The sequence below is a fragment of the Mesoplodon mirus genome (genome assembly GCF_964341445.2).
Source record: "Mesoplodon mirus genome assembly, chromosome: 15".
Lineage (NCBI taxonomy): Eukaryota > Metazoa > Chordata > Mammalia > Artiodactyla > Ziphiidae > Mesoplodon > Mesoplodon mirus.
This window is the reverse complement of record NC_138991.1, coordinates 25967231-25989188: the sequence shown is the minus strand read 5'-3', so window position 1 is coordinate 25989188 and position 21958 is coordinate 25967231. Positions and strand designations below refer to the sequence as shown.

General features: G+C 45.7%; 1 protein-coding gene across 1 annotated transcript; it reads right to left on the bottom strand.

Annotated features, from left to right (window-relative positions):
• Positions 1-347: 347 nt before the first annotated feature.
• Positions 348-21122, bottom strand: SUN5 (Sad1 and UNC84 domain containing 5; the record flags this gene model as incomplete). Its single annotated transcript, XM_082644495.1, has 13 exons — positions 348-479; positions 1554-1640; positions 2158-2325; positions 2920-3035; positions 3976-4054; positions 10270-10378; positions 10970-11004; positions 12284-12333; positions 16810-16871; positions 17773-17839; positions 18844-18912; positions 19109-19167; positions 20968-21122. The coding sequence occupies 13 exons, from the start codon at positions 21120-21122 to the stop codon at positions 348-350; spliced, it is 1188 nt and encodes a 395-aa protein (XP_082500621.1).
• Between the last annotated feature and the right edge of the window lie 836 nt (positions 21123-21958).

Below are 21958 nucleotides of genomic sequence, written 5' to 3'. Positions count from 1 at the left end.
CAAGGTCACACTCAGGTCAGGGGCAGAGCCTGACTTGAAGCCAGGAAGCTGAGTCATGTGTGGGCATCAGACTGCCTGGGGTTGAATCCTAGTGCTGGCATTTGCTGGCTGTGACTTCTGGCAAGTCATTTTTTTTTTTTGCTTGGAGACTTCATTGTCCCCATCTGTGAAATGGGAACTCATGGGGCTGCTGTGAGGGTGCCTGGGTACCCAGCATATGATTGATAATTGCTAACTGAGCTTCAGACATCAAACCCTAGCCCATGCTCACTTTTCGGGGCCAAAGGACACTCAGACTTGGGCAGGGGCGTGGAGAATAAACTTTAATCTCTCTCAGGGTGGGGCCTCTAGTTAGGCTGCTCTCTGGGTGGAGTCACAGAGCCGTGCACACGCACTCGGTATAGGCAGGTGAAGCGTGGGTTCCCCCAGTTGCTTGATATCTTCACCTTGACTGATCCAAAAGTCCTGGGAGGGTGGTTCTAGAAAAGAGTCACAGATGTGGGGCAGCTCGCCATAGGCCCCCACCCGACCTGTCCAGAGGAGTGTTTGGGAGAGGAAGGGAACCCTCCATTTCTCAGGTGGGGAAACTGAGGCTCACAGAGCAGAATGTCCCAAAGCCACACAGTAAGTTGCTACTCAGGGGCTGGGATGGAAGGGGATGAGGCCAGAGGACAGATAGACTGTGATGAGGAATGCATCCCAGCACAGCACATACATGCTCCGGGACCCTGGGCAAACCACACCCTCTCTGGGCTTCAGTTCCCCGTCTGTAACAGGGAGCGGTAATATCTGCTTCTCAGGGTTGCCGTAAGCATGGAATGAGATCTTGGGGCCAGGTGGCTTACTGGCACCTGGCACACAGTAGGTGCTCTGTAAGTGCTTCCCCCTCTTCCCCTTTTTGCACCCTCCCCAGAGGGGATGGAGCCCAGTGCAAAAGGGGGCCTTGGCCTGTGAGATCTCACTGGATGGTCTCAACCTCCCAGGGAATTACACCAGGGGAAACGGAGGCCCAGAGAGAAAGGGAATGGCCTGAGATCACACAGAACTTTTGGTTGGGTCAGGATCTGGGTCGGGGTCAGCCTGATTCCCAAGCCTAGACATTCCACTGAGTCTCAGGGCCATTCCAGCAGCCACCCTCTGGTCCTGCTTCTGTCCCCAACTCCCTTCCCTCCAGGCCTCAGCTTCCCCACCTGTGGTTGGACCAGGTGCTGATCATGTGTCCCCCCGGTATGGAGACTCTAAGTTTGAGGCCAGCAACCCTGGCCTGACAGGCCCCACCTGCTCAACACCTGCTGTCCCTGGGAGGAACCACAGCGGGAGGGATCCTGGGCAGGTCAGGGAAATGGAAGCGAATAGGTCTCCTCAGGGTCCTACTCTAGGCTCTGGGCAGTAGCTCTATCACTCCAGGCCTCAGTTTCCTCATCTGTCAATGGGTTAGTGACAACTGTGCACCTCCTCGGGCTGCTGGGAGATGAAGTGGGGTCCCCTGGGTAAAGCCCTGCACACAGTGTGTGTTCATTAGGTGCTCAACATGGGCAGTTTTTCTCAGGTACCTGGAGCTGGAACATCTGAATGATGTTTTCTGGCTGAAACTGGAACGCCCCCAGGAACACCTCCTCCTTTGGGGAAACTTCCATGCCCTGGAGAATCAGAACCAAGAAGAAAGTGTCAGGCCCAAGTAGGACCTCTAGAGGGTGCTGCCTTCTCCCAGCCGAGACTTACACACCTCCCAGGATGGGGAGCTCCCTACCTCTTTGGGCACCGTTCCATTGCAGCACAGAGTAATGAATAGGAAAGAGCATTGGACTGGGAGTCAGAAGGTTAGGGGTCCACTTCTAACTCTGCCATTGACTTGTAGGGTTTGATGTTTCCCTGCCCTTTCTCTGAATCTCCAGTTTTCTTATCCGTAAAATGGGGGCTTAATGGTCTCTGAAGACTAAATTGGCTCTGAAAAGCTTGGGTTGAAATAAAGTACTGTTTACCCCCTTTCCTTGAAGGCTGTGATCTGACCCCGACCCTGGCTATTCCCAGCCTTAAGGTCCAGCCCCTGCAGGCTTCGGGAATTGTGCAGACAGTTTATCACAGTGCCTGGAATACTGCCATTATGAGCTGTCCCCTCCCTCAGTTAAGCATCGCTCCCGGCCAGGGCGTGCTCACGTAGATGACGAAGTCCTTGGGGGCAGTGTCCAGGCTGCCTGACAGTGAGATGGTCTTGGGGATGTGCTGCAGTGTCAGGTTGGACAGGTAGACCTTCTGGGCCAGTTGGATGGTCACCTGGCCTCTGTTACCCGAGAAGGCCCAGCAGTTGCCAGGTGTCACGTTGGGCTAGAAGTGTCAGATGCAATGAGGGCTTTGCTGGGTGGGTGGGTGGGTGAGAGCAGATTCCTCATCCCACCCTGGCTTGCCTAGACCTCCTCGGCCCTCCTGGATGAGCCAGGTCCTTCCTGTCTACAAAGCTTGGCTCGAGTACCACCAACACCAGGAAGTTTCCCTGACTGTAGGCAGCAAGGATAAGCCTTCCCCTCAGCCCAGTGCAGCGAGGGCAGGGGCCTTCTCTGGGCCCTGAGGGTTCCCTGCCCCTCAAGCCTTGAGGGCTGGGGGAGGGGCCCTTTCCAGTGCCAAAGCAGGCTGTCCTTGCCCCTGTGCCTGTCCCCTACTCCTGCCTAGCCCCCCCCAGGGGTCCCTGCTGTCTGCACTCGCCTCTTGCCCTTGCTCCCTGACTTCTCCCCAGAGTCTCCCCCTCACCCCATCAGTTGCCCCCTTTCTCTGCCTCTGCACCCCACTCTCTTGTTCCTACCCCTACCCCTGCCCCAGGCCCCCACCCCCTGCACTCTCACTCCAACCTCTGCCTTCAGTTCCTGCCCCCAGGCCCCTGACCACACCCCTGCCACTATCCCCAAGTCCTGCCATTCCTCCTGCCTCAAGGATCACGTCCGGGGGCTGTGCATAGTTCCACAGCCGGATCCAGTTCCAGTAAGAGCGAGCCTTGTCGTGGTTGTATGGGGCTGACGTTTGCTCATAGTCGATGGAGGCCCCTGTATGGGAGGTGATGGTGCAGGATCAGGGGGAGGGGTGTCCCAGCTGAGCAGCCCTGGCTTCTGCCTGGTGGAGGGGAGACTCACTATATGCTGGGGGAGCACTTTGGAAGAGTCACTGGTGCTCTCTGGACTTTAGTGTTCTCCTCTGGGAAATGGGTATAATAATAGTAACAATAATGGTAGTAATGATAGGATCCATTTCATAGGGTTGTTGTGAGGTTACAAGGAATTAATACACCAAACTGTTTTTCCAGCAGCGCGTGGTGCCAAGTAAGGTGCTTGCTCACTTACGTCAGCCTAGTTACTATAACCTAGTTATTATTACTATGGCCATTATTTCACAGAGGAAGAAACTCCAGGCCTGAGAAGTTAGACTGATGCCTTCTGACCCTACACCTCCTTGGGCCTGGGGGTGCCTGCGTGAGCTGGTACTGTCTGCACAGGGCAGCCCACCCTGCCGGCCCACCTCCCCGCCTTCCACGCAGCCCCTCACAGGGGCACCTTTCATGTCGGTTCCCTCAGTCTGGAACGCTTTTCCCTCCTCACCAGGTCTCAACCCAGCGTCCTCCTTCCCACCCCTCTACTGCAGCCACTGGCTTTATTTTTCCAAGGCACGATTCCCAACTGTAATTGGGCCCGTGGTCAGTCTCCCCAGCCGGGCAGGGACAGCTCTGCTGACCCCTGGGTTTGGAGGATGATAGGTGGGGGAGGGGTGGGGAAGGGCCTCCCCTTCCCACCTCAGCTGCCATGGGAGAGAATGGAAAACTGTAACAAGGAGACCAGCTGGGGGGCAGAGGTTAGCTCTGAGGACAAACTTCCCAGCAGCAGAGTGTGCCCCAGACCAGAACTGAAATCTACCCTCTGAAGGGTTTCTAAGGAAACTGGAGGTGGGCCGATTGGTGGGGCGAGGGGGAGGGGGGCGGGGGGAGGCACTCACCTATCGACTTCAGGGCAAAGTCCGGCTTTTCAATGTAATCTCCTTGGATCATCTTCATTATTTTCTGGGCCATTTTTTGCTGAGAAGGCAGAAAACCCAAGCTGTGCACTGGTGCGTTCTTAGGGATCATGGTCCACAGGCGTGTTCACACCAGGTGATGTGTGTCTTCAGGACTCCCTCTTGTCCCTACCTGCTTGGCCCTGCATGATCCACACACAGGGCTGCCCGGTGCTATGCTGTGAGGAAGCCCAGGGCCAGCCCTATCCCACCCATGGGGTTACTTAGTATTTTGACACCCACTGTGATGGGATGTCACACACGCAGGACCAGGAGTCTCAGTGAAGTTAAGGGGAGGGGAGCTGGAGTCAGACCTTTCCTACTAAGGGCCCTTGGGCTATTTACCGCCCCCTGAGTCTCGATTTTCTTGTCTGTAAGACGGGCTGATAATCGCATCCACCTCCTACTTTTGCAAGGATTAGAGCTGAGACTCATAAAGCCGCTACTATATGCCAGGACTGTCTTCGGCTTCACATATGGTCACTCTTATGCCCCCACAGCAACCCTAGGAGGTATGTACTATTATCCCCATTTTAAGGAGGAGAACCCTGAGGCACAAAAGGGTAACTTGTCCAGGGTCACACAGCTGTTAAGAGACAGACCCGGGAACTTTGGTTCCAGAGTTCAGGCTCTTAACCACTATGCTCTGTTGCCAGAGAAAGACCACAAAGCATTTAGCATAGTTGGTGCTCAGTAATCACTGGCTATTATTTTGTTAGACTCTTCACAGCTGTGGCAGATTGTATTTACTAAAAATGGCTGCAAAAATGTCTCCCGTTCCCCGCTCTTCCTTCAGTGTGGCTTTGACACCCTTCTCATGGAGATGCGGGACTTCAGTTCCCTCCCCATCGGTATGGATGGGCCTGTGACTATGGCAGGAGTGATGCTGTACGACTTGTGGGCTCAGTCCTAAAAGGTGAACCGCCTGCTTTGGGGACGCTCACTCTTGAAAGCCAGTTGCCGTGTTGTGAGGAAGCCCATGCCATACGAAGGGACCACCTATGGGTGCTTTAGTCAACAGCCCTGAGTTCCCAGCCGACAGCCAGCATCAACCTCCAGACAAGTGAATAAAGATTCCTCCAGATGATTCCAGACCCAGCTATTGGGTCACCCCTAGCCTTCAAGTCTTCCCAGCTGAGGCCCCAGACATCATGGAGCAGTGACAAACCATCCCCACTGTGTCCTGTCTGAATTCCTGACCCACAGAATCTCTGAACATAATAAAATGGTAGTTTTGCACCACTACGTTTTAGGATGGATTGTCATGCAGCAGTGGTAACTAAGATAATAGCTAGAGTGTTACAGGGCAATGATTATTACTCTATTTCGTTGATGTGGAAACTGAGGCACAGAGAGGTAAGAGCTGAGCTCCAAAAGGTAAGAAAAGATATTGCTCATAAAAAGATTTAAAAAAAGATATTGCATCTATAAAATAAGAATAGGAAAATAAGAATATGAAAAGGAGCACCGAGAGAACAAAGAGAAAACGGTTACGAATTCAGAATACATTAGCAGAAATGAAAAACTCAGTAGAAGTTTTGGTAGATAAAGCTGACAATGTTTTCTCAACTGTAGAGCAGAAAGGTAAAGAGAGGAAAATGGGGTGAAAAGAAAAAATTCCCAGAGTATTAGTTTAGGAGTTTGACATCCACATAATAAGGAGTTTCAAAACCTAGAATAGAGCAACCAGGGCCAGGGGGAAATCATCAGTTTAATCACATGATTAAAGAACGTTTCTCTTTTTTTTAATTGAAGTATAGTTGATTTACATTGTTATGTTAGATTCTGCTGTACAGCAAAATGATTCAGTTATACACATCTATATATTTTTCAAATTCTTTTCTATTATAGGAAAAGATGTTGAATATAGTTCCCTGTCCTATACAGTAGGATCTTGTTGTTTATCTATTTCATATATAGTAGTGTGTATATGTTAATCCCAAACTCTCCCTCTAATTTATCCCTCCCCCCTTTCCCCTTTGGAAACCGTAAGTTTGTTTTCTATGTCTGTGAGTCTGTTTCTGTTTTGTAAATAAGTCCATTTTTATCATATTTTAAATTCCACATATAAGTGATATGGTATTTGTCTTTCTTAAAGAACATTTCTTAGGACTAAAGAACACATGTTTCCAAATTAAAAGGGTTCAAGTGTGGCCAGCCCATAGGCACATTATTATGACGTTTCAGATATAAGGTAAGATGTAGTAAGTTACAGAGAACCAATGGTCCCACTAAAAATAACTAGAAAAAGCCAGATAGTTTACTAAATCATATTTTAAAACCATCACTGATCTATGAAAGAAACAGGAACAGAGGAACTAAAATTCTAGAGAGGGGACAACCACTCTAAAATGTGCTGACATTCTTAAAAAAATCCCTGGGGCATTTGATGATTCTGGGTATGGGTTGAGGATCTGAGTTTAGGTCAGACAGGGGCTGCTACTGGGAAAAGAGAAAGTAGCAAAGTTTTTAACAGTTACATACGGTGGGTGAGACAAAATTGGAGATTTGATGAGCCTTGACCATGACCAGTTTCCTCCATTAGATGCTAACTGAACCCCAAGACTATGTAAGAAGCTAAAGGGCTACTTTGAAAGCTTCTGAAAGGCAGAATAAAACTTCCTGGTCTCACAAGCCTTAGTAAACCAAGTCCCTCTGAGGAAGGGGACCCCAAAACAAAACAAGCAAGAGCCTTAGAACAGTGATTCTCCTTATTGTGTGCCAGAATCACTGAAGGACTTGTTGAAACATAGATAGTTGGTTCCCATCATCAAAGTATATGATTTGGTAGGTCTGGGTGGGGCCCATTAATTTGAAATTTCTAACATTTTTCCAGTTAATGTGGATGCTGCTGGAATAGGGGCCTCACTGTAAGAACTCCTGCCCTAGAAGAAATGCTAAAGCAATACTGAGCAGCTACAGCTGTGCTTACCTGAGGGCACTAAACCAATTATGGGTACAATTACAGGCTGAGAATCCAAGCTTGACCCTGGCAGAGGAGGCTTCCAGTGGGGTCAGAGATTTTGTATCCAAAATTGGAAACTCAAAGCCCAGAAATAAATCCACACACCTATGGTCAATTAATGTTTGACAAAGAAGGTGAGAATATATTGATACAATGGAGAAAAGACAGTCTCTTCAGCAAGTGGTGTTGGGAAAGCTGGACAGCCACATGAAATCAATGAAGTCAGAACACACCATCTCACCATACACAAAAATAAACTCAAAATGGCTAAAAGACTTAAAATATAAGATATGACACCATAAAACTCTTAGAAGAGAACATAGGCAAAACATTCTCTGACATAAATCGTACCAGTCTTTTTTCTTAGATCAGTCTCCCAAGGCAATAAAAATAAAAGCAAAAATAAACAAATGGAACCTAATCAAACTTATGAGCTTCTGTACAGCAAAGGAAACCATACACAAAATGAAAAGACAACCTACAGACTGGGAGAAAATATCTGCAAATGATGTGACCAACAAGGGCTCGATTTCCAAAATATACAAACAGCTCATACAACTCAATAATAAAAAACCAAACAGCCCAATCAAAAATGGGCAGAAGACCTAAATAGACATTTCTCCAAAGAAGACATACAGATGGCCAACAGGCACATGAAAAGATGCTCAACATTGCTAATTACTAGAGAAATGCAAATCAAAACAACGAGGGACTACCTCATACCAGTCAGAATGACCATCATTAAAAATTCTACAAATAACAAATGCTGGAGAGGGTGTAGAGAAAAGGGAACCCTCTTACACTGTTGGTGGGAATGTAAATTGGTGCAGCCACTATGGAAAACAGTATGGAGATTCCTCAAAAAGCTAAGAGTTGCCATATGATCCTACAATCCCAATCCTGGACATATATCCAAACAAAAGTATAATTCGAAAAGATACATGCACCCAATGTTCATTGAAGCACTATTTACAATAGCCAAGACATGGAAACAACCTAAATGGCCATCAACAGATGAATAGATAAAGAAGATGTGGTATATATACATATATAAAATGGAATACGACTCAGCCATAAAAAAGAATGAAATAGGGCTTCCCTGGTGGTGCAGTGGTTGAGAGTCTGCCTGCCATGCAGGGGACATGGGTTTGTGCCCCGCTCCGGGAAGATCCCACATACTGCAGAGCGGCTGGGCTCATGAGCCATGGCCGCTGAGCCTGCGCGTCTGGAGCCTGTGCTCCACAACGGGAGAGGCCACAACAGTGAGAGGCCCGCATACCACACACACACAAAAAGAATGAAATAATGCCATTTGTGGCAACATGGATGGACATAGAGATGATCATACTAAGTGAAGTATGTCAGAAAGAGAAGGACAAATACTATATGATATCACTTATATGTGTAATCTAAAATATGACATGAACTTATTTACAAAACAGAAACAGACTCACAGACATAGAGAACAGACTTGTGGTTGCCACGGGGAGGGGAGGTGGGGGAGGGATGGACTGGGAGTTTGGGACTAGCAGATACAAACCATTATATATAGAATGGATAAACAACAAGGTCCTACTGTGTAGCACAGGGAACTATAATCGATATCCTGTGATAAACCATAATGGAAAAGTATGAAAAAGAATGTATATATATGTATGACCAAATCACTTTGCTGTATAGCAGAAATTAACACAACATTGAAAATCAACTATATTTCAATAATATAAATTTTAAAAAATTGGAAACTCAAGAGGCCTCAAACACATGGCAGTCTTTCCCATCAAGACATTTACCAAGACTTCCCTGGTGGTGCAGTGGTTAAGAATCTGCCAATGCAGGGGACATGGGTTCGATCCTTGGTCTGGAAGATCCCACGTGCCATGGAGCAACTAAGCCCATGCGCCACAACTACTGGGCCTGCACTCTAGAGCCCATGAGCCACAACTACTGAGCCCGCCCGCCACAACTACTGAAGCCCGCAAGCCTAGAGCCCGAGCTTCGCAACAAGAGAAGCCACCACAATGAGAAGCTCACACACTGCAACAAAGACCCAGCACAGCAAAAAAAAAAAAAAACATTTACCAATTTTTGAAACTGCACGGGCAGGAGGCTAGAGGGTTAAACTGAAAACCTCTGACTAAATCCTACAAAAATTGCAATCCAGGTCTGAACCAGTTCAATGCATGTTTACATAGAAGTGGTCAGTATACTTCATCTTCCTTACAAAGAAAAGGGGGAACTCTTCCTGTTTGAAATTATAATTATCTGGAGCATCTAGTTCTTTTGTAAACAATGTCCAGAAAACACTAAAAAATTACCAGACATGAAAAGGCAAGACCATAAGATTGATACTCCAAAGAAAAAACAGAAAATAGGAGGAGACCATAGATGATCCAGATATTAGATTTAGCAGACAAGGATTTAAAAATAATTGTGACCAGTATGTTAAATAAAATAAAGGAAAAGACAGCATAGATGAAATGATGGAGAACTTCACCATAGAATTAAAATCTATGAAAAAGATTCAAATATATATTCTAGAAATAAACAATGCAGTATATGAAATTAATTTAATGGAAAGGTTTGAGTAGATTGGACAGAACAGACTACAGGATTATTAGTTAACCTGAAGAAATATGAAGAGGAAGTATCAAGACTTAAGCACATAGAGAAAAAGAGTGAAAAGCAAGCAAACCAGGTAATAATATAGGAATTATGTGGAAAGCACTCTAAAGTTTAGCATAGATGTAATTGGAGTCCCAGGAGAGGAGATAGATAATGGGGTAGAAACAATATTTTAAGAAACAATAGCTAAGAATTTTCCTAAACTATTGAAAAAAATCAACCCAGAGAGTCAATAATTTCAGCAATCCCCCAAGCAGATTAAATATAGAACACTGGAGGTAAAAAGAATATCCTACAAACTCTCAGGAATGGAAACAGATCACACTCAAAGGATGAATAATAAGAGCGACATTACACTTCTATAAAGCAACAGTATAAAATAGAACACAATAGTAGACGTCTTTCAAAATCCTCAGGGGAAAATTTCCTATCTAGGACTCTATTCCCAGCCAAACTATCAATCAAGTGCAACAGTAGGGTAAAGATGTTTTCAAACACGCAAGTTCTTAAAAAAATAATATACCTCTTATTTTGCTCTTTCCCAGGAAATTATTGTGGGATATGCTCCACCAAAACTTGGAATATGAGGAGTGGGGCATCAAACAAAGAGAGGTCAGGTGTTTGGGGCAGAATGGCCAGCATCTCACCTCATCTGACATGGCTTCCATCTTCTGGAGCTTGGCAATGAGCTGATTCAAGTTACCTCGGAGGTCCTGGATTTCCCCAGCATGATGTTGCACCTCTTCTTGGCACATCCTTATGAGGAAGGAGTGAGAATATGGACTGACCAATTTGTGATGCTGCTGCTATTACCCTCAGCTTCTACCTTTGCCAGTCAGCCCACAGAGAACTAGCTTCATATTTTTCCACTCTCATGGGCCCATCCCTGAACCTACCCAGAAAGTTCTTATCTCTAAAATATTACTCATGCTCTTCCTTCTGCTTGGACTATCCAACTATCCTTAAACCCAGATCATTCCTTCTAAATATTTGAGTATTTTGTCTGCATTTAAGGATGCTGCCACCAGGTGGTATCTTGTTGGTTAAAATTTCTTATTTGCTGAGCACTAACTATGGGCCAAGAACTATTCAAGACAGTTTACATCTTCTTTAATACCCATAATTACCTAGAACTGGGTGGATGTTATACCTCACTCATAAATGGGGAATCAAAGGCCCAGAGGTGTGAAGTGACTTGCATAAGTTCAACCAGTTAGGAAGTATGGAAACTGGGATTTAAACCCAGGTTTTCTGGCAGAGCCCATATTCTTAGCCAATACATCTCAGGTTCTGGCTATAGCTCTGGTTTTTAGGTGATAATAGGACTATTTAGCAGATTCTTCTTACCTCAAGCTCTTCAGTGGACTATTTATGCTGTCATCCTGTTGGGGTGTTGAGGAAAGCAAGAGAGCTTCTTCAGATGGCCTAATCTGGGCCCAATAGAGTTTCATCCATCCATCCTCCCACAACCATAAATCCATCCACTCATCCACCTTCCTATTTATTTTTCCACCCACCGACCCACCCATCCACCTGCCATCCATTCAAAATCCAATTTACCCTTCTTTTTATTCATCCATCCACATACACTTCCATCGACCCTTTCCCATCCATCTGCTCCTCCATTTATCCAATCTTTCTTATCCATCTACCCTCCCATCCATCTGCCTTACCTTATCCTTTGACCCTCTCATCAATCCATGCACGCATGCATCCCTCTACCCTCCCATCTATCTACCATCCCACTCAACTATCCATTCATCCATCCATTTACTCACCCTATCCCATCTGCCCTCCCATCCATCCACTCTCTCTGTACACTCTTCCATTCATCCATCCATTTTTCCCCCTATCCATTTCCCCCATCCCTACATCCATTACTTCCATCCCCCATCCATTCACATTCCCATCTGGCCATCTAGACATCCAGCATTGATTGTGTCCACCCTGTGCCTGGCATTGAGGTGGACATTGCTGGAATGAATCAGACCTGGCTCTGCCTTCAAGGACTCCCAATACAGTTGGGGAAATAGTTATGATTACAAAAAATTGCATTTATGTTTACAGAAAATTGTGGGAGAGGGGAATGTGACTACCTCTGCTTAGGTGTTCCTGGAGGAGGTGACATTTTAGCTGGATCTTGAAGCATATATATGATGAAGTTCATGAGGGGAGAAGAGGAGAGGGAAGGACAGGCCCATCAGATCCCCTTTCTCTCTAGGGCTCTTTTCTGTCCTTAGACAGGGAGCTCTGGCCATTGATTTCCTCCTCCTTCTCCAGGAACCACAAAGCAAATGGTCTCATCTCAATTAAGCAGAAGAACAAACTGCCTTGAATAGAGAGAGAAATGTGTTCCCTGGACTCACCATCCCACTGTAGGTGGGGGCCTTGATAAAGAAGAGATGGGTCACTTCTGGGAATGAGTGACAGGAGAGGCATCCTGGAGGATGAACTATGCATCTGGTCCTCAAAAGTCACATTTTGGCAGGAAAAATGGGTTCCAGGTGGGTGGCATGGCAAAGGCAGAGATTTGGAGCTGGAATGAGTCAGGAACTGAGTAGGGTCCAGATGTGGTAAGAGTGAAAGGAGCTTATGAAAGCGACATTGACTGGCTGGGGTGAGGCCAGTCAGTGGTGGGGCCTGAAGAGAACACACACTCACCTGCCAGACTTCCATTTTGGACGGCAAGTGCATAGAAAGCATCCAGAATCCTGTGGGGACAGGGGAATGAGAATGAGCCATTTAAGATGAAAGGTTAAGAGCCCTGGAGTGAAGCCATCTGGATTCAAATCCCAGCCTTGCCACTTACTAGCATTTGGGAGAAGTTACTTAATCTCTCTACACTTCAAGTTTCCTCCTCTGTAAAATGGGAATAGCAGTAATATCCACTTCATGATTGAACGATATCATATATGCAAAGTGTCTCACATAAACCAAATAATCTGTCTCCTCTCCCTCTCCTGTCTCAATCTTACTGGGGATAATTGACAAAGAGAAGAAAAGGGGGTGTGGTCTCTCCTGCATTTTATGATATCTGTGCTGCCTGAAATCTCATTATTCAAGCCATTATTAAAAGCTTATAAAACCCATTGGTTCGTGATAAAACACTCAACAAACCAGGAATAGAATGGAACTTTCTCAGTCTGAAAAAGGCCATTTATGAAAACCCACAGTTAACATGATACTTAATGGTGAAAGTCTGGAGGTCTGCTCTTGCCATGTTTCTTTCTTTCTTTCTTTCTTTCTTTCTTTCTTTCTTTCTTTCTTTCTTTCTTTCTTTCTTTTCTTTCTTTCTTTCTTTCTTTCTTTCTTTCTTTCTTTCTTTCTTTCTTTCTTTTCTTTCTTTCTTTCTTTCCTTCTTTCATCTTCCTTCCTTCCTCCTTCCTTTCTTTCTTTCTCTCTTTCTGTCTTTCTTTCCTTCTTTCTTTCATCTTCCTTCCTTCCTTCCTTTCTCTTTCTTCTTTCTTTCTTTCTGTCTTTCCTCCTTTCTTTCATCTTCCTTCCTTCCTTCCTCCTTCCTTCCTTCCTTTCTTTCTTTCTCTTTCTTTCTTTTTTCTTTCTTTCTTTCTTTCTTTCCTTCTCTCTCTTCCTCCCTTCTCTCTCTTTCTTCCTCCCTTCCTTCCTTCCTTCCTTCCTCCCTTTCTTTTGACAGCACCATGCAGCTTGTGGGATCTTAGTTCCCAGACCAGGGATTGAACCCGGACCCTGGCAGTGAAACCAATGAGTCCTAGCCACTGGACCACCAGGAAATTCCCTGCTCTTGTCATTTCTATTTAACATTATCCTGGAGATTATAGCCAGGTCAATTAGTCAAGAAAAAGAAATAAAAGGCAGATGACATGATGTTGCATATAGAGATCTTAAAGTATACAAAACTGGGTGTCTTGCCCAGTGTCAGCAGTAACACATGAATTTGGCAAGGTTGCAGGATACAAGATCAGTACACAAAAATCAATTGTACAGTTGATCCTTGACAACAAGGGGTTGAACTGTGGAGTTCACTTACACACAGATTTTTTAAAATAAATATACCATTGGCTCTCCATGTTGGGGGGTTTCACATCTGCAGATTCAACCAACTGCTGATCTAAATTTCCATCTGCAGTTGGTCAAATCTGGGGATGCAAAATCTGCAAGTAAGGAGGGCTGACTGTATTCATTGTACCACATGATTTTATATAAGGGATTTGAGCATCTGCAGACTTTGGTATATACAGGGGTTCCTGGAACCAGTCCCCCTGAGGATACTGTATTTCTAAACACTAGCAATGAACAATCTGAAAATGACATTAAGAAAACAATTCCATTTATAACAGAATGTCAAAGAATAAAATACTTAGGAATAAACTTAACAAAAGAAGTACAAAATTTGCACTCTGAAAACTACAAAACATCATTGAAAGAATTAAAGGAGGCATAGAGTTATTCACCAATAATGGAAAGACAGCCCAACGTTCATGGATAGGAAGACTTAACATTGTTCAGGTGACACTACTCCCCAGATTCATGTGTGGATCAATGCAATCCCTATCAAAATCCCAATAGCCTCTTTGGTAGAAATGGAAAAGTTGATCCTAAAATTCATATTGTAATGTAAGGGACCCATAATAGCCAAAGCAATTTCTAGATTTCAAAACTTACTGTAAAGCAACCAATCCAGGGTAGTACTAGCAAACAGATAGACATATAGGTCAATAGCATAGACCTAAGAGTACAGAAATAAACCCTCATATTTATGGTCAATTGATTTTCAGTAAGGGTACCAGACAATTTAATGGGGAAAAGAATAGTCTTTTCAATAAATGATGCTGGAACAATTGTATATCTACTTCAAAAGAATAAAGTTGGACCCTTACCTCACACCATATACAAAAATTAACTAAAAAATGAACCATGGGGCTTCCCTGGTGGCGCAGTGGTTGAGAGTCCGCCTGCTGATGCAGGGGAAACGGGTTCGCGCCCCAGTCTGGGAGGATCCCACATGCCGCGGAACGGCTGGGCCCGTGAGCCATGGCCGCTGAGCCTGCGTGTCCGGAGCCTGTGCTCCGCAATGGGAGAGGCCACAACAGTGAGAGGCCCGCGTACCGCAAAAAAAAAAAAAAAAAAAAAAAAAAGAACCATGGACCTAAATGTAAGGGCTAAAACAATAAAAATTTTAGAAGAAAACATGGGAGTAAATCCTAATCACTTTGGGCTAGACAATGGTTTCTTAGATATGACACCAAAAGCACATATCACAAAAGAAAACAGATAAATTGGACTTAATCAAAATTTACAATTGGCCTTAATCAAAGGACTTTATCAAGAAAGACAACCCACAGAATAAGAGAAAATATTTGCAAATCATATATCTGATAAGGGACTTGAATCCTGACTATATAAGGAATTTTTAGAACTCAAGAATAAAAAGTCAAACAATCCAGTTTAAAAATGGGCAAAGATCTGAATAGACCTTTCTCCATAGATGATATACAAATGGCCAATAAGCACAAGGAAAGATGCTTAACATCATTAGTCATTAGGGACATGAAGTAAGAACCATAATGAGATATCACTTTGTATGACCTAGGATGGCTGATAAAAGACAGACAATAATGATTGGAAGGGAGATCAGCAGTGCTTTGTGTCCACTTAGAGGGGTGGGATAGGGAGGTTGGGAGGGAGATGCAAGAGGGAGGGGATATGGGGATGTATGTATATGTATTGCTGATTCACTTTGTTATAAAGCAGAAACTAACACACCATTGTAAAGCAATTATACTCCAATAAAGATGTTAAAAAAAAAATGATTGGAACCCTCACACATTGCTGGTGGGAATGTAAATGGTGCAGCCATTTGGAAGAGAAGTTTGGCAATTCCTCAGATAGTTAGAGTAATCCAGCAATTCTACACCTAGGTATATACCCAATAAGATTGCAAACACGTGTCCATGCAAAAATATTACAGGAATGTTCATAGCAACTTTATTAATAACAGCCAAAAAGCAGAAACAACCCTAATGTCTATCAGTTGATGGGTGGATAAACAAAATGTGGCTTACCCATACAATGGATTTTCAGCCATAAAAGGGAATGAAATGCTTATGTATGCTACAAAATAGATGAACTTTGAAAACACTGTAAGTGAAAGGAACCAAAAGACAACATATTGAATGATTCTATTTATATGAAATGTCCAGAATAGGCAAATCCATAGAGTCAGAAAATAGATTAGTGGTTGCCTAGGTCGAAGGGGAGGGGGCAAGGAGAATGACTGCCAGGGACTGGGAAGTCTCTTTCAGGGGCAGTGAAAATATTGGAATTTGTTAGTAGTGATGGGTGCACTACTTTGTGAATACACTAAAAACTGCTGTATTATACACTTAAAAATGGGGTGATTTATGGTATGTCAAGTACGCCTTAATAAAGCTATTTAAAAGAATCTTGGGGCTTCCCTGGTGGCGCAGTGGTTGAGAGTCTGCCTGCTAATGCAGGGGACACGGGTTCGAGCCCTGGTCTGGGAGGATCCCACATGCCGCGGAGCAGCTAGGCCCGTGAGCCACAACTACTGAGCCTGCGCATCTGAAACCTGTGCTCCCCAACAAGAGAGGCCGCGATAGTGAGAGGCCCGCGCACCGCGATGAAGAGCAGCCCCCGCTTGCCACAACTAGAGAAAGCCCTTGCACAGAAACGAAGAGCCGACACAGCAAAAATAAATAAATTAATTAATTAAAAATTAAAAAAAAAAAAAAAGAATCTTATCTGTTGGGTTATGTTGCCTAGAAATTTCTAATTTCCTAAGAAGTTCTCCCCCGACTCCAAAGCCCGCGGTGCCCTTAAGTGGAAGGAGGAGATTCCTTTGCTTGAAAAAAACAAAGCTGTGATGCGGAGGTGGTGGTGGTGTCTGGTAGGAAGCCATAGAGACCCAGAGAGAGAGAGAGAGAAATGATTATCATAACCTGGTCTGGAGAGAGCTTTACAGTTTTCAAAGTTTTTCTTAGCTTTCAAAAAATTTTCTTGGTCATTGTTTCATTTAATCTTCCGAGCAACACTGATTAGACAGATGAGGAAACTGAGGCTCCTAGAGGGGCAGTGTCTGACCCAGTGTCACCTAGTCAGTGCCAGAGCCCTCACTCTTTCCCTCCCCAGGATGGGCAAGAACCCAGGGATACCTCCACCTGGGATGGGGCAGGACTCTGGACACACACCAAAAGCACAGAGCACCAGAACACCTGTCTTTTCCATGAGCTTGTGGAGGAACAGCTTGCATCTGGAAGACAGAGAAGCATTGGTTAAGGCGAGGTATGGCTCTGCACAGCCTAGTAAGTCTTAGCCTGGCTCTTGCCCCGTTCCCACCCCAAGAGACAGGTTCCTTTCTGGGCAATGGCACTCTCTCCCTAATGCTGGCCATATTCTGTGGCTCCACAGCATCTCAGAGGAAAGAAAGCTCTTACCTCAGTATCTGGGGCCATCAGAGATCAACTCACAGTGGTCACCCATGTCCTTCTCCCTCCCTCTCTCCATCTATATACTGTTTGTCCCCTCCCTTCTTCTCTCCCAGGAAATGCACCCTTCAGGGTTTCGTTCAAATGTCCCCTCTGCCTACAACCTCCAGAGTCAACACTCCCAGCTTGGCACTGTTTTTGGTGTCTGCCTGCCCCACCTAACTGGGAGCTCATGAGTGATGGAGGCCAGGTTGGGCCCAGAGTAGGCATTAAAGAAGTGTCTAGAATATAAACTTTAAATGAATGAATGAAGTGGAAAACTCTTGCAGGAATTTAGAGGCATTTGCATGGGCAGGGAACAGAAAGGGAAAGAATGGGACAGGCATTGCAGGCAGGAAGAACAGCCTGTACAAAGGTATGGAGGTGGGAAGAGGAATAGTGGGACCAGGGAGTGAGAATCCTAGCTTTGCTGGCCCAATGGATCCACAGCAGAAAGCAGAGTAAGAGGAGCTTGGAAAGAAAGGGTGGGACAAGATTTCAGAGGGCTACAGGCTGAGGTGCTGGAGCGATGGGGAGCCACACTGGGGTCTGGGGTGAGGTGATCCGATAAAAACCAGGTTTGAGATAGCTTATCTGAGGGGAGGTCCAAACCAGTGACGGGGCTACCATGGTCACCAGTGCACGGTTCCAGTCCCCATAACCCTCCCCTCACCTGCCCCTGCTCACCTGCGGGTGTTAAACAGAACCTGGTGGGCCTGAGTCCTCAGGAAGCAAACCAGGCAGGTGATCCAGGCTGTGGAGAAGACAGGAAAGCAGTGAGTAGCTGCACCCTCATTTTTATCCTGCAACAACTCACAGGGGTGAGACCCTGTTGTTGGGAGACCCTCTCAATTTGCTATTCGAGCCCAGGACAGTCCTTTGCTACACTTATGGGTAAGCACCAGCTTGGAGTGAGTACTGGAACTATAGTAAACCCGCTAGCAACCGGCGGTTAATAAACACTTAAAAGTGACTCAGGCACATGAAAAGTCTGAGATGTCCTTGCTAATGTCCATTCCCAGACACTGAGAGCTTCTCAGTAGAAGAGTCCTTGTCTGGTTCATCCCTGGGTGCCTAGCATTGCCCCGCATGGGGGAGCTAGGCAAAAAGTAGGGGTTCAGAATGCATGAATAGGTGGAAGTATGCCTGGATAAATGGAAGAATGGGTAAGAGAACGGCTTGGAAGATAGATGAATAGGAAGATGAATGAGGATGGGAGGATGGGAGGATGAGAGGGGGGTTAGGAGGATGGATGGGTTGATGACTGGATGGATATGAATATTAACAAATAAAGGTATAGGTGAATTGATGGATGACTCAGTGAATGGATTGGAGGGATGGATGAACTAATGGGATACATGGATATTCCAGAAGGTGGATATGTGAACAGATGGTTGGATAAATGACTGAGTGGATGAATAGTGGAAGTGTGGCTGGATGAACATAGAAGACTGATCTTTAGGGTGTGGTCAGAACCATGTCCTTGAAGTAAGGGTGATTTGCATCGAACCATTCCCATGACTTCAGGGACCAGCCTGGTGACAGAGTAGAAAAGGGCTGGAAGTTAGCTTCTCCTCCAAACAGCAAGTCTCTCTCTTAGTCCCTCTCTCCAACCGCCAAAGAGATCCTCGCTGGAATGACACCCCCGACACCTCTGAAGGGAAGACCTCCAGAGCTCAACCTGCAGCCTGACTTGAGGCTGGGCCCTCTTCCCAGGCCCATGTTGATGGCCAAAGCAGCTCTTCTGTGTATACGTACATATACATCCCAGCATGCACTGGGTCAGGCCTGAGACACAGACGCGGATAGGCAACAGGAAGGCGTCACCTGCAGAGAGCACAGGGCTGTCATGTCACTGCCAGCCTCTGGGACATGGTGCCTGCAGACACTGGGGGAGCATCCCTGCCCCCTGCCCTGCCCCTCCCCTTGCTGGGTGACCCTGGGCTGTCCATTTGACATCTTTGAGCCTCAGCCCCTCACTGCCCACAATGACCCTGGGATCCCCTCTCCCCTCCCTTCTCACTCGTGTTTGAGAAAGGCTCCTCTGTCATCCTGCAGATGTTCCGGCCTCGTTGGGTGATCCTGGCAACAACAAGATTCACAATTGCGTTTTACAACTTACAAGGAGTGTGGCGTTCCCATTTTCCAGATGGAGAAACTGAATTGCAGAAAAGTTTGCTCAAGAACACAGGACTGCGAATCAGGGAGAGACCCAGGTCTGGCTGACCCCCGATGCAGGTCTCTTTAGAGAAAAGGACTCCGTTTGCTGTGGCAGTCTTCCAAAAGCCACTCTCTCCTCTTACTGGCAGAAGGCTGATTTTGGTCCCTTGTCCCCTTCTCCCCCAAGTGATTTAGATGGTCCTGATTGGTCTCAGCCTGTTGTATTCTCAGTCCCCTTGCTGTTGGCACAAGGATGGGGAAGTCTGCAGGGGTGAGGTGTGGGGGTGGATACAGGGGTCTGGGACTTGGGGAAAAAGTTTTCTCACTGCTAAGCTGAGACCTACAGGATGCAATACCCACTCTCCTTCTACCCTATATGGCCATGCTTCTGTGTGACCCCTGGGACAGTGGTAGCCATCTTGTGACCATGAGAGGAGGCCAAAAGGGAGAGCAAAAAGATGGCAGGAGGGACTTCCCTGGTGGCTCAGTGGTTAAGAATCCTCCTGCTAATGCAGGGGACACGGGTTCGAGCCCTGGTCCGGGAAGATCCCACATGACACGGAGCAACTAAGCCCATGTGCCACAACTACTGAGCCCACGGGCCGCAACTACTGAAGCCTGCGTGCCTAAAGCTTGTGCTCCACAACAAGAGAAGCCACCGCAATGAGAAGCCCGCGCACCGCAACGAAGAGTAGCTCCCACTCGCAGCAACTAGAGAAAGCCCGCACGAAGAAACGAAGACCCAACACAGCTATAAATAAATAAATAAACTTAAAAAAAAAAAGATGGCAGGAACCTGCGTCTTGGCTGGCACTGCAGAACCTCAAAATTAATGTTCTCTGGAGCCACTCATATCTTGGGACCTTTGAATATGTGAGATAAATTTTCTTTATTCTTTAAAAATTTTTTTAAATTGAAATATAGTACAATATTTTATAAGTTACAGGTGTACAATACAGTGATTCACAATTTTTAAAGGTTATAGTCCATTTATAGTTATTATAAAATATTAGCTATATTCCCTGTGTTGTACGTTTTTCTTTCCTTTCTTTTTTTAAAATTTTTATTGGAGTGTAGTTGCTTTACAATGTTGTTAGTTTCTACTGTACAGCAAAGTGAATCAGCTATACGTATACATATTTTCTTTATTTCTTAAGGTAATGGTCTCCAAACATCATTTTTTATTATACTCCCAATGTTATTTATATATATATATGTATAGCTATACATATATATATATATATATATATATACAAGTGTGCTGATATATTATTTGCTCTTTCAAATGTACAAGCTTTCTTTATACCTTCCTGAGGAATATAAATTAAAAGAGGATGAGCTAAAGGAAAATACATACTGAAGTTCTAATAATTTTTCCCGTTACCCCAGTGAACTGTTTTGTATACCCTCTAGGGACATACACCTGTTCTGCGGGCCCAGAGGTAGGCATCATTTTGGGCTGGAATTTCCATCACCTGCAGCCAGAGTTCTCCTACAGATAAAGATGGCAGAGATATGTGTTTTCTCATTTACTATCTGTCTCCCTCACGTGAGCTCCATGAGGGCAGGGACCACACCCATCTGGTGCAACGCCGTGCTCCCAGCACTCTGCCCAGTGCCTGGCACACAGCAGGTGCTCAGTAAACACGTGCTGAAAAGATAACCGCTCCACCACTTCCTGGCCGGGAGACTTCAGGAAAGTCACAGTCCAATCTCTCTGACCTCAGGTGCTGCATCTGTAGGTGCAGCTGGTAATGCCCGCTGACTTCCAAGAAAAGGCTGAGGGGCAGCCTTTTGTAACTGTCAAGGGCTGGACAGAGGGAGGGGATGCTGTCCTCACCTCCTGGGTCTGACCTCCCTGGGGAAGTGGGCCACATTTTCGCGTGGGTCACGCGACTCCCCAGGGCTCCTTGAGGACTGGGGCATCGATGTCCTTCTCTAGGATGGGAAATTGGTGGCAGGGCTCTCTGGGAGTCGGTGAGGAGGAAGTGGCTACTTCTGCTGCCACCTCCTAGCATTCCCTGGAAGGTGCCATGTGGAATCTTCCCTGGGTCAAGGGGAGCTGTTGGCATTGTGACCTCACAGAGCAGGTGGGGATGGTCAGCCCAGTCTCTAGCTTGGCCCTGGAACTTCCCCTTGGAGGAACCCATTCTGACCAACTTTCCACTTTAAAGATGGAGAAATTGAGGTCTCAAGAAAGGAAGGGCCATGCCAGGGACTCAGGGGCTGGACAGGGGAGAGACCTGGCATGCCAATATCCAGGCCATGCTTTTTCTTGCTCCCAGGCCCCTTTCTGCCCCAAGCTTCCCACATTCTTAGGCTGTACACGAATTTATTCTGTAATACCGAGCTTCTCCCTGGTGTTTTGTATTTTACATAATACAAAATGATGTTTATGTGTTGTTGTCTTAATAAAGTTCTACTTTTAACTGGTGAAAAAGAAAAGCATACAGAAGGGGAATGTCTGGCTGTGGTTTTTTGGTCAGTTCTGCCTGTGAAGAGCCTATTTGGATTGTGGAACTAAAAATGAATTCACTTCTGCCCCCTGGTGGCAGTTGCTCAAATTGCAGGCTATGTACCTATGGTAAATAGAGTACCTGTCCTCCAAAGAGGCTCACATACTAAAACCTGAACATGTAAATATTTTAGGTTACGTAAGGGGAACTGAAGCTTGTGGATGAGATTAAGGTTGCTAATCAGCTAACCTTGACAT